The sequence below is a fragment of the Apaloderma vittatum genome, unplaced genomic scaffold, assembly GCF_000703405.1.
Source record: "Apaloderma vittatum isolate BGI_N311 unplaced genomic scaffold, ASM70340v1 scaffold1377, whole genome shotgun sequence".
Classification (NCBI taxonomy): domain Eukaryota; kingdom Metazoa; phylum Chordata; class Aves; order Trogoniformes; family Trogonidae; genus Apaloderma; species Apaloderma vittatum.
The window spans coordinates 7295-21631 of NW_009724301.1; the positions used below are offsets into that span (position 1 = coordinate 7295).

At 35.9% G+C, this 14337-nt stretch overlaps 1 protein-coding gene across 7 annotated transcripts in view; it reads left to right on the plus strand.

Moving 5' to 3' along the window:
* The window catches only part of LOC104276182 (disks large homolog 1), a 30664-nt gene that overhangs the window by 6271 nt on the left and 10056 nt on the right, over positions 1–14337 (plus strand). The window contains exons 2-7 of one of the 7 annotated variants that reach the window (XM_009872400.1): positions 1168–1344; positions 2113–2182; positions 6389–6415; positions 7849–7879; positions 10507–10548; positions 13608–13658. In XM_009872400.1, coding sequence (XP_009870702.1) covers positions 1168–1344; positions 2113–2182; positions 6389–6415; positions 7849–7879; positions 10507–10548; positions 13608–13658 — 398 coding nt within the window. Of the gene's footprint in view, positions 1–1167; positions 1345–2112; positions 2183–6388; positions 6416–7058; positions 7159–7845; positions 7880–10506; positions 10549–12060; positions 12097–13607; positions 13659–14337 lie in introns of all 7 variants that reach the window. The other 6 variants (XM_009872399.1, XM_009872395.1, XM_009872396.1 and 3 more) reach the window with 6 other exon arrangements.

A 14337-nucleotide genomic window follows, 5' to 3' on the forward strand; every position in this document is an offset into this window, starting at 1 on the left:
CTCTCCAGCCACTCCTCCCCAAGCCTGTGGCGCTGCTGGGGGCTGTTGTGGCCAAAGTGCAGGACCTGGCATTTGGCCTTATTGAAACTCATGCAATTGGCCTTGGCCCAGCGATCCAGCCTGTCCAGATCCCTCTGTAGAGCCTCCCTACCCTCAAGCAAATTGACACTTGGACCCAGCTGGGTGTCATCTGCAAACTTAGTAAGAGCACACTCTGTCCCCTCATCCAAATCACTGATAAAAACGGCTCCAGTACTGAGCCCTGGAGGACACCACTCGTTACCAGCTGCCAGCTGGATTTAACTCCACTGACCACAACTCTTTGGGCTCAGCCATCCAACCAGTTTTTCACCCAGCAAAGCGTATGCCCATCCAAGCCGAGAGCAGCCAATTTCCGTAGGAGAATGCTGTGGGCAGCAGTGTCAAATGCCTTAACTGAAGTCAAGGCAGACAATATCCACAGCCTTTCCAGCCCGTGGGTCACCCTGTCATAGAAGGACATCAGGTTTGTTAAACAGGACCTGCCCTTCATAAACCCTGCTGACTGGATTTGATCACCTGGTTTCCTGCGTGTGTTGCATGATGGAACACGGGGTGATCTGCTCCATCAGCTTTCCTGAAACTGAAGTCAAGCTAACAAGCCTGGAGTTCCCTGGATCATTGTTCCGTCCCCTGCAACCGTTCGATCAGGATATTGACTTTTATTTTAAAGACAGACATTACTTTTTATTTCCTAAAATAATTCCAATTTAAAACTTATACAAAACAATGGATATTACAGAACTTTTGACGCAGCTGTATGCTTCAGATACTTGTTTGACTCTTTTATCCTAGGCAGACATGTGACTTGCTCTGTGTAAAGTACTTAGTGAATTGCAGGAGGCACCTTCTGTGGACCTTTTGTAAAGCACTGGAGTTTTGCTCTGGATAAAGTTTGCTCTCATTCATTAAACCTTACAAGTGTGTGTGAGCACTATGCTACATATTCTGTGTGTGTGTGTTAGAGAGAGTGCATTTGACATTCTTGTTCTAAGCTACTGTCAGAAGGATGAACAACATTTATGAACAACATTTATGAACAACACAGGCAGCTTGCTTCATATTGTGCGCTACTCATACTCCCCCTCTTGCTTATTCTATGCTTGTTTTTTTTTCTTCGCAATGCAGAGCTCTTTTTGACTATGACAAAACTAAAGATAGTGGCCTTCCAAGTCAAGGACTGAACTTCAAATTTGGTGATATTCTCCATGTCATTAATGCTTCTGATGATGAATGGTGGCAAGCGCGGCAGGTAACTCCAGATGGAGAAAGTGATGAAATTGGAGTTATCCCAAGCAAACGCAGGTATGTCATACTTTATTGACTTTGACATGTCTGCTATAAAACGTCTGATATGATTAGCGCATATACTATGTTCTTTGCTGTGAATTCTCTATCACATCAGCCACTTGTTTGATTTTTTTCTATTTTTTTTTGAAGTCATCTTTGGTGGGATTCTGACTAACTCAATGAGAAGTTTGTTAGAAACCTATTTAGTCTTAGGAGGTGAATGCTGATGTTGATACATTTCTCTCTTACCACTGTAAGCAAGTTATCAATTTAATGACATTATGTGTGGGTTTAATAGCATTACACCATTTATGTATGAACAGGTGCAAAGTGAATTTTGTTCAAATCACAACACTACCATGGATTCTCTCTACCCAAATCCTGGAAAACTATCAAATCTTTCTTTGGTGGCCAGAGTAAACACAGACAAAGTGATGGGTTGTTGGCATACTAGAGACCTAAATAACAGATTAGTTGCTCTGAATCTCAGTATCTGCTGTTGCCTCATAATTGAGGCCGTTCCCTTACTATGTCGTGTTTTCTTATTGCGCCCTCCGGATTTATTGAACCTATCTCATCACAAAATACTCCAATATCCTCACAGATCCTCACTTGCTTTTTAAATACAGTTTGCTATTAGCAGGCTTCCATGTTCTGAAGGTGTCATCAACAATAAAAATCTATTACTACAAAAGGTACACCCTTATGCTTATGTTGTAACAAAGTAACCTGAAGGTCTATAATTTTGCTAATTTACCTTTTTTGTGTATGCTTTTGTGGTAGAGTTGAGAAAAAAGAACGAGCCCGTTTGAAGACGGTGAAATTCAATTCCAAAACAAGAGGAGATAAAGGGGTGAGTTAATGAAGTGCTGATTACACCTGACATTATGAATGGTAACATTTTTCAGTGGTTTACATATGCAGATTCAGCTTCAGATTTTGGTGAAAAGATTAAATACTGTCAAATAGAAATAAAATAATTCCGAGCACACAAGCAAACTTGAATTGCCAGAACATGGCAAATTATTTCAAGAATTAGCTTAGAAATATATGTTATTGTTAATACTATAATGTAATAGGAGTTGTAGATGCTGATCAAATATTGAACAGTGCCAGTTCTAACAGCTCTGCAAGTGCTATTTATGAAGCAGTGTAGTCCTTCAGTATGAATTGTACTCCTGGACACCTTTCGTGTGTGTGTGTGGATTACTAACAATTTTCAGAAAAAGTAAAATTTTCCTCTGTTTAAGGTTCTTTTTAATGCATCTAGAAGACAAGGAAGTAAAGCTCTACAAAGTGCCTGTGATGAAATGAAGTTTTAGAATGCACAGTTACATTCTAAACTGGTTTTTAGTAGTTGTTTAGTTACGTAGCATAAAGTAGTTTATAGTTACGACTATGGATAAAGAAGCTTTGAAGACTTTCAGACAAGGCCACAGGCCAACAAAAACTCAAGGCCAGTGCTGATGAGAATCAGTCTCCAGCTCACAGCTGATTTTTCTCACTGTTGCTGTCTGTTGGCTCAAATACTGATGTGGCTGTGCTCAAATCATATAAAATAGCTAATATAGCTGAAAAGTAACTCAAGCCAAAAGAAATACTGGATTCAATTTTAATTAGTCCCTTGGTGCAATTAACTGCATGATATGCAATCTCCATCCCTGTACACATGATGCAAACGTGTGGTGGGAAAGCAGTGTAGCAGCCTGAGTAGTGACAGGAATGTTTGTAGCCAAAATTATAGAAATTTCTTCATGATAGTGGCCAAACCTTTTATTCTGAGAGTGAGGCTTTTTTTGCAATGTTTTGGTTGTTTTGAAATTGAGAAACAATTTCACAACCTTACAGTTTCTAGCAGTAGTAATTTGAAACTTAGTTGTGTGCGCTTTAGATGCAGGAGCCTTCCAAAATAATAACATATTGTCATGTTTAAAAATCTGAAACATGCCTTAAGCTCCCAAGGAAGCTATTTCTTAAATAGTGATTATTTTCTAGTGCTGTAGCATTAGTCATTATTGTAAATCCCAAAGATTTATTTAGTAATTTATTTCATATATAAAAAATATTAGATCTTCAACACTTGGCAGTATAGCAGTTTATACTTTTTAAAACTGTTAAATCCATATGTTCATCCGTCTGCTACATGGCAAAGCTTTCAGTTTAGTTTATCAGTGAAGAAAATGTCATGTTATTTTTTTTCTATAAATATTTGTTTAAAAGGGAATCAATATCTCATATTTTCTGATGAACAGTTACGGTGTCCTCAAGGATTCAGTGGATTATTTGCAGTTTTTTCTGTTTGGGTGCATTCGTATTTAAGTATTGGAATGAAACGTTATCAACTGCTGTGGTAATTTTTAATCTGATAATTTTTGTAATTTAAGTTCACTTTTTAGAAGTCACCTAAAGACAATGGCTTAAATACTTAAGATTATTTCAATTACATAAATTTTTCAAATGTTCTTTGAAAGATAATTGCATGGTTTTGTAGTTTGTCTACCAGTAAACTGCAAACAATTAATGATATATTTGAAGTGTCATTTTGACAAGAGCAGAGTTGGTGCGCGGTCACTGTGCACTAGCACAGCACCAAAGATTTGCACGGAATACTGAGTGGAAAAGCAACTACGCTTGCCATTGATACAGAACTGCAGTTCTTTCTCTTTAGTAACATTTCATTTTGCAAACACACTTATGCTGTTCACAATATTTTGCTTCAGCTGTAAATGTTTTAACAGTACAGTTTCTCCTTAAAGTATTCTTCCTGTATTTGTCATAGTGGTATTTTTCACAGTAAGTTGTCTGCACCCTGTGTGTTCTCATGGACCATGTGCCTTCCTGTGTCTGTATGTGATAAATCTCCACGGGCAGGATAAAATACCAACGTTGTTCAATTCTTCAAAATTTCTACATTAAAATCTTAAAAAAAATAACCCTAGCAATGTCAAACATCAAAATCCATGTTCCTTTCATTTTAAGGAAAGCTAAAAAATCTGGAGCAGAAATGGTTATTTTTTTCTCGTTTATTCCTTTCATGTACACATTTATCTCACTTTCTGTGCTGCTTCTGTTTTAATATATTCTTGCTTACAATGCCTGTTTGATTTGCAGTGGGCTTATGAAAAATTTAATACAATTACTGTGCATTTGCAACTAATAAGCAATTCTCTCTAGCTTTTTATAATCATGGTATCTTTTAAAAATAATCTTTTGGCTAATCTTTTATGCAAAATCAGTATCATATTACTTTTATTTTCTCCTTATTTTTGGCAATGGAACTGACTCTGACCGTTATACATGCAGTATAAAAAAATTAATATTAGTTCAGTAAGATTTACTGTACAGAAAGTTCAGATAATTATTGTTATGAAATATTTTCAAAATTAAGATGAAGAACCCAATTACATTTTATGAAGTACAGTAAATCAGCCACTACTTTTACTTTAACTATACAAATTGCAGAGTCTCTCCACCGCAGTTAAATTGCACCATTTTAGCTTGTTGCATATAGTTCCCCTGTTCTTTTGCCCTTTCTGGTTATGAGAAATCAATTGCAGTCACTTGTTGACTTCAGATAAAGTCAGGAAGAGCTATAACCTACAACCTTCAGCATGCCAGCTATGGTCCCTGCAAGCCTATGATTGGCTCGAAAGCAGCTCTTTTGTCCATATGTCAGGTTGATCATTTACCAGTTCTCACAGTGGAGTGACAGATTTAGTTGATCAGAGATGCCAGCCAATTAAAGTTTTAGGGATTTCGTAGTTAACACAGTATTGCTATTTCCAGAGCTCAGTGTCAATGACTGTGTTCCCTTGGTACCATGTGCCTTTTTAATACCGGGTAATTTTAAGTGATTTTTTTTTTTAAACTAGAATAGTGAAAATATGAGAGGATGTTTCAGTAGCAGATATTACCAAGCAAGTTTGTATTAAAACAGATGGCCAGAAGAACTGTTAATACTGTAGCAGGATGCAGCTTTTGTGTTGCACTGTAGGTGTTCTCTTAGGAAGACCAAAGTCTAAATTTGTAATTGTACTAAAGAAGGTGGCCCACCATTTGGAAAACACTTTATCCTGGTTGACCCCTAGGTATTACTATACTTCATTCTATACTCGATGCTGGTAGAAAAGCTAATATAACTTTTTGCAACTATATTGCATATAATAGCGGAAGATGAGCTCACACTGGCCAGAGAGAGACAATTACTTGAAAGTTAACACACTCCAAATTTTAGAAATAGCTGTTAATAGAGTCTTTAATGTATGAATTGAAAATGATTTTGGTTTATTTTTTTTAAAGGTAGTTTTTAAAATGTGGTTCTGTGGAAGTTTTATTACTCCCTGCTGTACATGGGCTTCCTTGGCTTGGAAATAGAGTCTCCCTGCAGCACAGGGTCTCAAAACCCTGTTGGGCGTTTTCTCACTCTTGCCATCCAAACAAAATGACAAAAACATGGGAAATTTCTTGTCTTAGTAAAACTTGTCAGATAATTCACTTAGGCATAAACAAGAAAAGAAAATTCAGCTGGCTTTAAGTGAGCTGTATTCGAATTCTGGGCATGATTGCAATAAAAATGTTACTGTTTTATTTACACATGGAGTTTTTATTGACTTGGAATACTAAATTAAAGGTGCTGTAGTCACCTGATGTCTTCAGCAGAAAACATGGCAGATACTACGACATTCTGTTTTAATTATACCTGTAAAAGTACCTATATGTGAATGAAAACACATTGATGCTCTCCGTTTAGAAAGAGAGCACAATAAGAGTTTATAATCCAGTGGGTGGATATGTATAGGTCTGTGCAGGTAACTCGAGCAACTGAGAGGTAGAAATTCTTCAGCAACACAGGCAGTTAATGTCAAAAGTTGCTGAACATGATCCTTAGACATACAGAGTTTTTCACATGATAATTCTATATAAATTCACCCTTTAAAAATAATTTTCGTAGTAAACAAGTGAAAGTATCTTCTGAAGGTTAATCTTGATACTGGCATGCAGGCTTATGTAGAGCAGTCATTTCTTCCAGTGAACTAGCAATGAATTGCAGTTGTGAAAGATTGAAACAAATACTGGTTTTGGGGATGTTTCTTTGGTTGATTGGTTTATTTATTTATTTATTTATTGTTTGGGGTATTTTAGCTAGACACTTTATTTTCCTTTTTTATTGTTACTTTGCATTCTCGTAAGAGCATTCAGTGCAATTCCACCTTTTAACTTCCATTTTCCTTAACTGTATTGTATGTTATTTAGTAGCTGTCACCAAAGTATTTAGTTTTGCCTTTGCAAATGGGTAACACTGGCAAATGCTTCTGTTATGATGTTGGCTGTTTGCAAAAGCATGTGTAAAGCCTCAGCATTTTTTAAAATTCTGCAACCCCTGTGATTTAATTGACTTTGAGTTCATAATGGTTTGGCCATCTTATAGCAGCTTAGTTTTTCACATCTTCTTACATTCCCAGCAAGCCTAAATTTGTGAAATACAGGTCAGGCCAGATAGGAAGAACGAGCCTGCCTGTTCTCGCAGTAGCAAGGGTGTGAAATACAGAAGATATGAACATAGCCTTGATCCTGATCTCTCTTTTTATGAGCTGAGAAGGTAGTGTTAAACTGAAATATGCACTGCATAATGTGGTTGTAGGAGTCAGCTTCCATAAAGCTGCTGCTCTGGGCCTTTGTTCACACAGACATTAGACATCCTTTGTTTTGCCCCTCCTTCTCTTCTTCAGCAGTCATTCAATGACAAGCGTAAAAAGAACCTCTTTTCCCGAAAATTTCCCTTCTACAAGAACAAGGACCAGAGTGAGCAGGAAACCAGTGATATTGACCGTAAGTATGTGGCATCCCACGGAGAGCACAGCACACATAGAAGGGCCTGCTAGCTGGCAGTAGGGTGTTACCATGGAGACAGTTTCATGAGCTGCAACAGGCTAACGAGCATGAGGCACCGATGACAATCCAATCTACGAAATCAATAAAACCGTTTGTTTGCTGTCAAAGTAAAATTTAACTCAAGAGTATCCCAGTTTGGCATAAGCTGGGTAATGCTGTTGAGTAACAGCGCGTACATAGCTGGAGAAGGGAAGAGCCGCCCAGCAGTCAGCGATGGGTCCTTCTTTCTGGCTTGGAGGAGAGAGCACAGCAGTGAAAAACAGCTTCTCAAATCAGTCCCTTTAGACTGTTTTTATCAAAGTCATTCTTTCTAATTCAATTTTCCTAACAAAGAGAGGTTATTTTGATTTTTGTCGTTACGGCCAGCATGAAGAAACGTGTCCTCTCAAAAAGCAGTTGCTTACGTTTGCTGTTTCAGACCAGGTCTGCTGTAACCTGTGTTCTCGGCCAGTCGCATCGCTGACTACACTTCATGTGCCAGACAGGTCAAATCCTAGAGACTTATCTTCCCCTGTGATGTTCTGGGAACTGTCTCCTGTCGTAGCGCCAATTTTATATATTACTGACAATTATTTTCTTTGTGATTGTCTTTTTATTGCTTGCCCTCTGGGGACTACTCTGCAGGAGGTCCCTGACGACATGGGATCAAAAGGCCTGAGTAAGTGATCAAAATACTCCCAAGTTATTTTAACCTCCATCTGAAAAATTACTACTTTTTTTTTTAGCAGATCTCTTTGAGACTGGTGCTCTACTGGCATAAGGAGGTTGACTCTGAAAATGTTTCCTAAGTTTTTTCTAGTTTGTAATGTTCTGGGATTTTTGTTTTCAGGAGCGTGTTACTTTAAGTTCACGTGACTGTCACGTTAGGTTTTTTCAGTTGTTCAGAACCTTACCAGTGCTTACTTGTTTGTCCTCAATAGTATTGTGTTTTTAAATTTGTTAATTTTTTTTTTCTTTTTTATTTCACTTTTAGCTTGTCTTTGTGGTTTTATTTATTTTAAAATAACCTGTGGCTTTTTACAGTAATAGTACAACCATTGCCATAATACTTTAACTAGCTACAGTTTTCAATCCTCTCTCTAGGTGACTGCCTTTACAACTATTTAAAACAAACAAAAAGACTGCTTAACAAACACTTTGAGAGTTTTTTCTGATTTATTTGAAGTCTTATGATACTTTTAGATCAGATAGAGGAGGTATAGATAGAGGGGAAACATTAAGTATTTGTTGTATTTCTTGCTGAAATGTTCCCTACCTGAATACAGTCAGATCCAAAGTTGCTGAGTACTCTTAATAGATCTGCTTGTGTACACAAACACCAGCACTGTATGACAAATTTAAAAAGTCAACACCTTGCTGTCATCACACATATTGAACACATATATTATGCATTTACGGAATAGCAAAATTAGTCACTAAAGATGTGTGACTAAAGGTCATTAAAAATAACATTTCTTTCAAGGGTGTTGCTGTTATGCACAGTGTTCCTGAAATTGCATGTAGGCAGTGATGAACTTCTATACTTGGCCTCAGTCCTGAAATAAAAACTCTAGCAGCTATAACATTAATTTTTCCGTTTTTGAAATTGGTAGTTTCAAGGAAATTCTTGGTCTAGAGCAGGAGACCTTACGACCTTATTATGGTTTACAGTAGATGACCATAAGCAGCCTTTATGGCTTTACTGTACCTGGTTTAAACCAGTGTAGGATGGTCCAGAAACATCAGTAGGTGTTTCTGGTATAAAAGCCAATGACTTCTAGCCTGTTTTTTCAGCACAGACTTCTTGAAGCTGCCTTAGCACACCTGACACAAGCTGTGGTACTTGGGGTCTGCAAGACAGCATCCTCTCCTTGCTCACATTTTACGTTTTCACCAGTTGTGACCGTTCATTACCCAGATTATCACAAGACTTGTATCCTCAGTTGACAACATCTCCCTTTCATGGTCTGCCATGAGGCTTTTAAACATCATTAACGTGTCTCTTCCATGCTAATATGGACTTTCTTTTTCCAAACCAAGAAAATTAAATGGAACCAAATTGCTGGTACTTGCAAGCATTAGGAAGTATTTGTCTGGTTTTCCTGCACAGAAATGAAATGAGGGAGTTCTGTCTAGCCAGCAATTTGTGGTTTAAAGATATTGGTTCACTTTATCCAAAAACATTTTAAAAGGTTAATTAGTTTACATATGATGACTAACTTTTTAAATACTTATTAATCACTAGAAGCATATTTGCTTCAGAACTGTATTATTGTCTCTAGAATTCCCTTGCTTCCTTCTCTTCAGTATTGTAAGGGAGGAACCACATTGAATTTAATACATTATAAAGGCTCCTCATGCCAACAATATGTATTGTTGTGTGGACACAGTTAGGTACGTAATTTCAAATGAATTTGTGCATGTCAAACATAAGACTCTTTTTGCTGTTGTAACCTGTGAATGTTAATGTTTTTCATTACAAGTAGGCACACTCATTGATTGTGGATTCTTTACAATAAATAAATGGATTCTTTACAAGAAATTAATCAATATCAAAGTTCATATTTGTTCACCAGATTTGTAGAATTTTCAGGTAACAGAGTAGATTAATACCCAGAATTCTTCAGTTGCATTATTTTTATTAAAAAAAAATTAACACAGTTACATAGCTTGAATAAGTAAATACAAACACCTTGTAGCTACTGAAGTATTTTGATTACTAAGCAAAAGGCCTGAAATGAATAAAGATAGTCCAGAATAAAAATCAGGAGCTTTTGAAAACTGGGGGAAATGTGGAAAAAATCAATTCTGCATCACACTTCAAGTAAATGATTTAATATACCATGGGAAAGTGTCTATTATTAACTTGTTCTTCTGTATTTTCTGCAATATAGTCCAGTATTTTATGCTACAAGGCTCCTAATATAATCAATAAATGGCCTGCATAGAAGTTGAAATGCATAATCCCATAGTTTTTGCACAACAAAAAAAATCTTAAAGTGAAGACCTAAAAATTGCAGGATTGCCTGTTGGACTGTGAATTGGTGTACTTTTTGTAATCTTATTTTGATGTGCTGTTTAATATTTTCTTTTTATTAACATCAGTTCCTTTCATATGAAATTAAGCTTGATCCTGAGAGCTATGAGAAGTACCTTAAAAGTTTTATATGCAGTATGTATTGATTTCAGCATTTTAATATCAGTATTGTCTTTCATCTGGATTACTTTTGTCAGTTTGCTTTCTTTTATACTCATGCCATTAGTGTATGTTCCTTATTTTTTTTTCCCGTTGTGTTGCAATTTCAGAGCATGTAACCTCTAATGCCAGCGATAGTGAAAGTAGTTACCGTAAGTGTTTTTAAGTTCCTTGTTTATTTAGAAACTTTTAGTAGCGTTTTGTTTTGTTTGTCTGTCGTTTTGGGGTATTTACATGTTAAATAGAACTGCCCAGTCACCTTCAGGTGAAAACTATATTCATGTGTTTGGTGAGTACTGCAAATTGTGCTGTGTCTTTTTTTTTTTTTTTTTAAAAACTGACTAGAGAGAATCATTGCAGACCTCCTTTATGGATATTTTTGTTGTGATCTATGATTTTCTTAGTTCAGCTTAATTTGAACCTATTCCTGTTTTCTTTTTAAATTATGAGAGCTAGCTGGACCTATTAAAACCTAAATGTAAATTTAATGCTGACAAATATAATTATGTGTTGTTGAGCTTAATACTGGAAGCATAGCTAAACTGTGTAATCTGTTAAATAGTGCAGTAACTATCTACAATTTCTCACAACTGATATTCAGATTTAATATGTATATACTTCTAACGAAAGTAAAGATAAGCAAACATGTATTTACCCTCGCTTTCAGCTTTCGCTTACCTATTTTGTCAAATGTGGGTGCTTAGTATGAATTGACTTCAAAATATGCAACACATTCAGTGCTTGAGTCAGTTATAAATTAGCACACTGGGCACACATGCACACTCTCTCTCTGAAGACATACTATCTTTTAACTACTAGACTTAGTGCAAACTACTGTACTATTTACTATTTCCCAAACTGCAGTAGTGCTACATGTTCACAGTGCTTTCAAATACGATGCTTTCAAATGTCTTTAAACCAGAGCCAGAACTTGAATCCCACTGGTCATTTTGAGTGAACAACTCTTCACTAAGGTGCATGGTCCAGACCGAGAACCTGGGATAGAATAGAGCAGGAGGATGAAAAAATTGAGAATTTGAAGAGGACAATGGAAAGGAGAGACAGTGAAAGTCACTCAGGGGGGCACTCATTTGCTCGCTGATCACCTCCTGGTTGCCTTCCAACTGTAGGTAATGCGCACTTCAGAAACAGATATAATTTGTGTTAGGATAATGAGGAAGATGTATTTGTCTGGAAGCTGTAGATCTTCTCAGAGGTGGTGATCCACATTTTTTCCTTCCATATTACTACACCCAAGGAGAAAATTTATACATGTGTATAAAATGCAAACAATGTCATAGACTAATTGCAAAGAAACAAATTGGGGAGGCATTTGTGTTCCCTAAGAATAACAGAACTGAGCATGTATGAAAGTTGCCTTTGATAAACTTAAAAATTTGGACTATTTTTAACGACACACTGCATATCCATGACTGTTTCTTCATAAATCTGCTGCTTTCTTCTCTCCCCGCTCTCTCTTGAGAAAACTTGCTTTCCTTATGTTTAAAGCTCTTTATTGGTACTAGTTAGTTTTTTTACTCCGTTGTTCCTTGAGAAGTCCTGATTTTATTATGAATGGATTTGCTTATCTGAATGTGTAATTCCAAGCACTTTTTATTAAAATAAATGTTTTAATTTCTTCTTACTGCTGTCTAATACGAAAGTTATCTTGATTACAGATGAGTACGGTTGTTCAAAAGGTTCATTCTGTTAATATTCATTTTTCCAAAATACTGAAAAGCAGTGACAATATATACTTTTTTACCCTCAATCAGAGGATGCTTTTTGTTATCTAATTTTTGACCTTATAGCAATATGACTTCTCCAAATAAGTATCTATTATATGTGAGCTGGATCTTTCATAGATCAGTTGATAGTTGGTGATTCCGTATTCCTTTCTAGCTTATAAGGGGTTCTGAAAGTATATACTGTCATTCTGAAATCCATTTGCATGAGTAACTTTTTGATATATTAAAATATACAGGTTGCATGTTCTCGTGTCTGTCTTAAGGTATTCCTCACTTGCGATAACTTAAAAAATTAATATGTTTATTCATGTATTGCTGTACTACAGCTTGATTGCAAATTTATTGCAAATAAGAGAAGTTTCTCTCAATTAATTTGTAAATTTTATATTTAAAAGATCAATGATATTTGCTATGAAATAAAGAATAGACATACAGAAGTGATATATGAATTTATAAAAGCCTTCATCTGCCACCTGTTTCTGTACAACTGTGGTATAGCTTTGGTATGTTCCTTTGCCAGTTATAAGGCTGGCTTGTGAACTCCAAAGAAGGTTCCACAGTTAGTGACTTGTGTTCCAAAACAAGTGAGTTATTTTATTTGAAGTTCATGGTAATGTCATATAATTTGAGCTTATATATTCAGAATTGTAAATTCCCTGCTGTCAAGGAGTTAATTTTTAGTGATTTCATTGCAAGAAGTCTTACTTGGAGATACCATGTTAGACTGGAAATAATCTTTTAGAGAGATGGCAACTGAGGTATATTTCAGATGCTTTCGCTACCGTTTAAAAAGCCTGCAGCTGTCAAAGGTCAAAATCGAGTTACTGTCGTTTCATTCACTGCTGATGTGCTTTCTGGAGCTTGCGAACAATACAAAGGATTCTGTTTTTTTGACTTTGTCTTCAAAAATCCATCAACAAAAGAATGGTTATTTAGTATACAAAGTCATAACTTTTTTTTATAGAATTGGAATTGTTGAAGTTGGTTACATAAATGCCACTTCATGATAAAGTTAGTGGAAGATACGTACGTCTTGACATATGTAGATGTCAGCAGTGTTTAAACATTGAAAAATGTTACTGTAAATGCTGGCTTTGAAGTACGGAGAATGTGATGAAGGTGGTAGTGCTTCTGGCAGTGAATGATGACATGCTTGCATTTCAGTCAGGGAAACGTGGGTAAGAGCATCTCAAGGAATGCTTTAAAATTCTTCTTACGCCTGATGTCAGTTTGACGTGCTGACATAAACCAGGAAATTATTTATACTGTATGTGTCTCATGCTTTAAAATATTGTGTTTGGCTTATCTTTGTGATTTTTATAATTCACCGCTCTTGAAAAATGTCCTTCGTCAGTATCATTGTAATGCGTATTACTGAGGAATGTATTCTTATAGTTTACTGAATGACTCAATTTAAATATTTAGAAAAAATACATAGATACATCTCTGCATTTACATTTTAGGTGGCCAAGAGGAATATGTCTTGTCATATGAACCAGTCAATCAACAAGAAGGTTGGTAAATCTCACTCCTTTTAAACTAAATATCTGAATTACCAGAATGCTTCATATGTCCTTGTGTACTGAGCACTCTGATAAACTTATTTACTGTTTTGAACTTGTTACCATTATTCAAATGAATAAAACGTAAAGGCATAAATTATTAAATAGAATTGCTAAATTATGTAGTGCAAAACCCAAAGGTATGCTACTTAAAATAACTTCCTATGTGTGGTTTACATTGCATAAGGAAAATCTGATATGTTTTAACAGCTTTGTCAGTGTGAACTTGAGAAATTATATTTTTTCTGTTTCTTTAGCATTCTCACTGTTGCAGTTCCTTTCTTCTGTCACAGCAAAAAATGTGTCAATAGATCATTTGTCTACTTCAGTAAGCTTTAATTGAAATATCTCTAAATTATGGCAGTCTCCAGTTTCTGTATGGGCTTCTTATATGGCTTATTTGGTTAGCAATTGCTAAGTGATCTTTTTTCTAAGTAAAAAAAAATGGAACGAGATAGAAATTGACGGAACAGAATATTTTTTCACACTTGTATTTAAGATAAAATGCTTTTTGCTGATTTGCAGTGGGATGCTGGAAATTCCTTTTCACCTTGAGTCCCAATCTTGCTTTACTGCGTGTAATAGATATAGAATTTTCACTTTTTCCATTCACCACCACAGGTGCTAATGG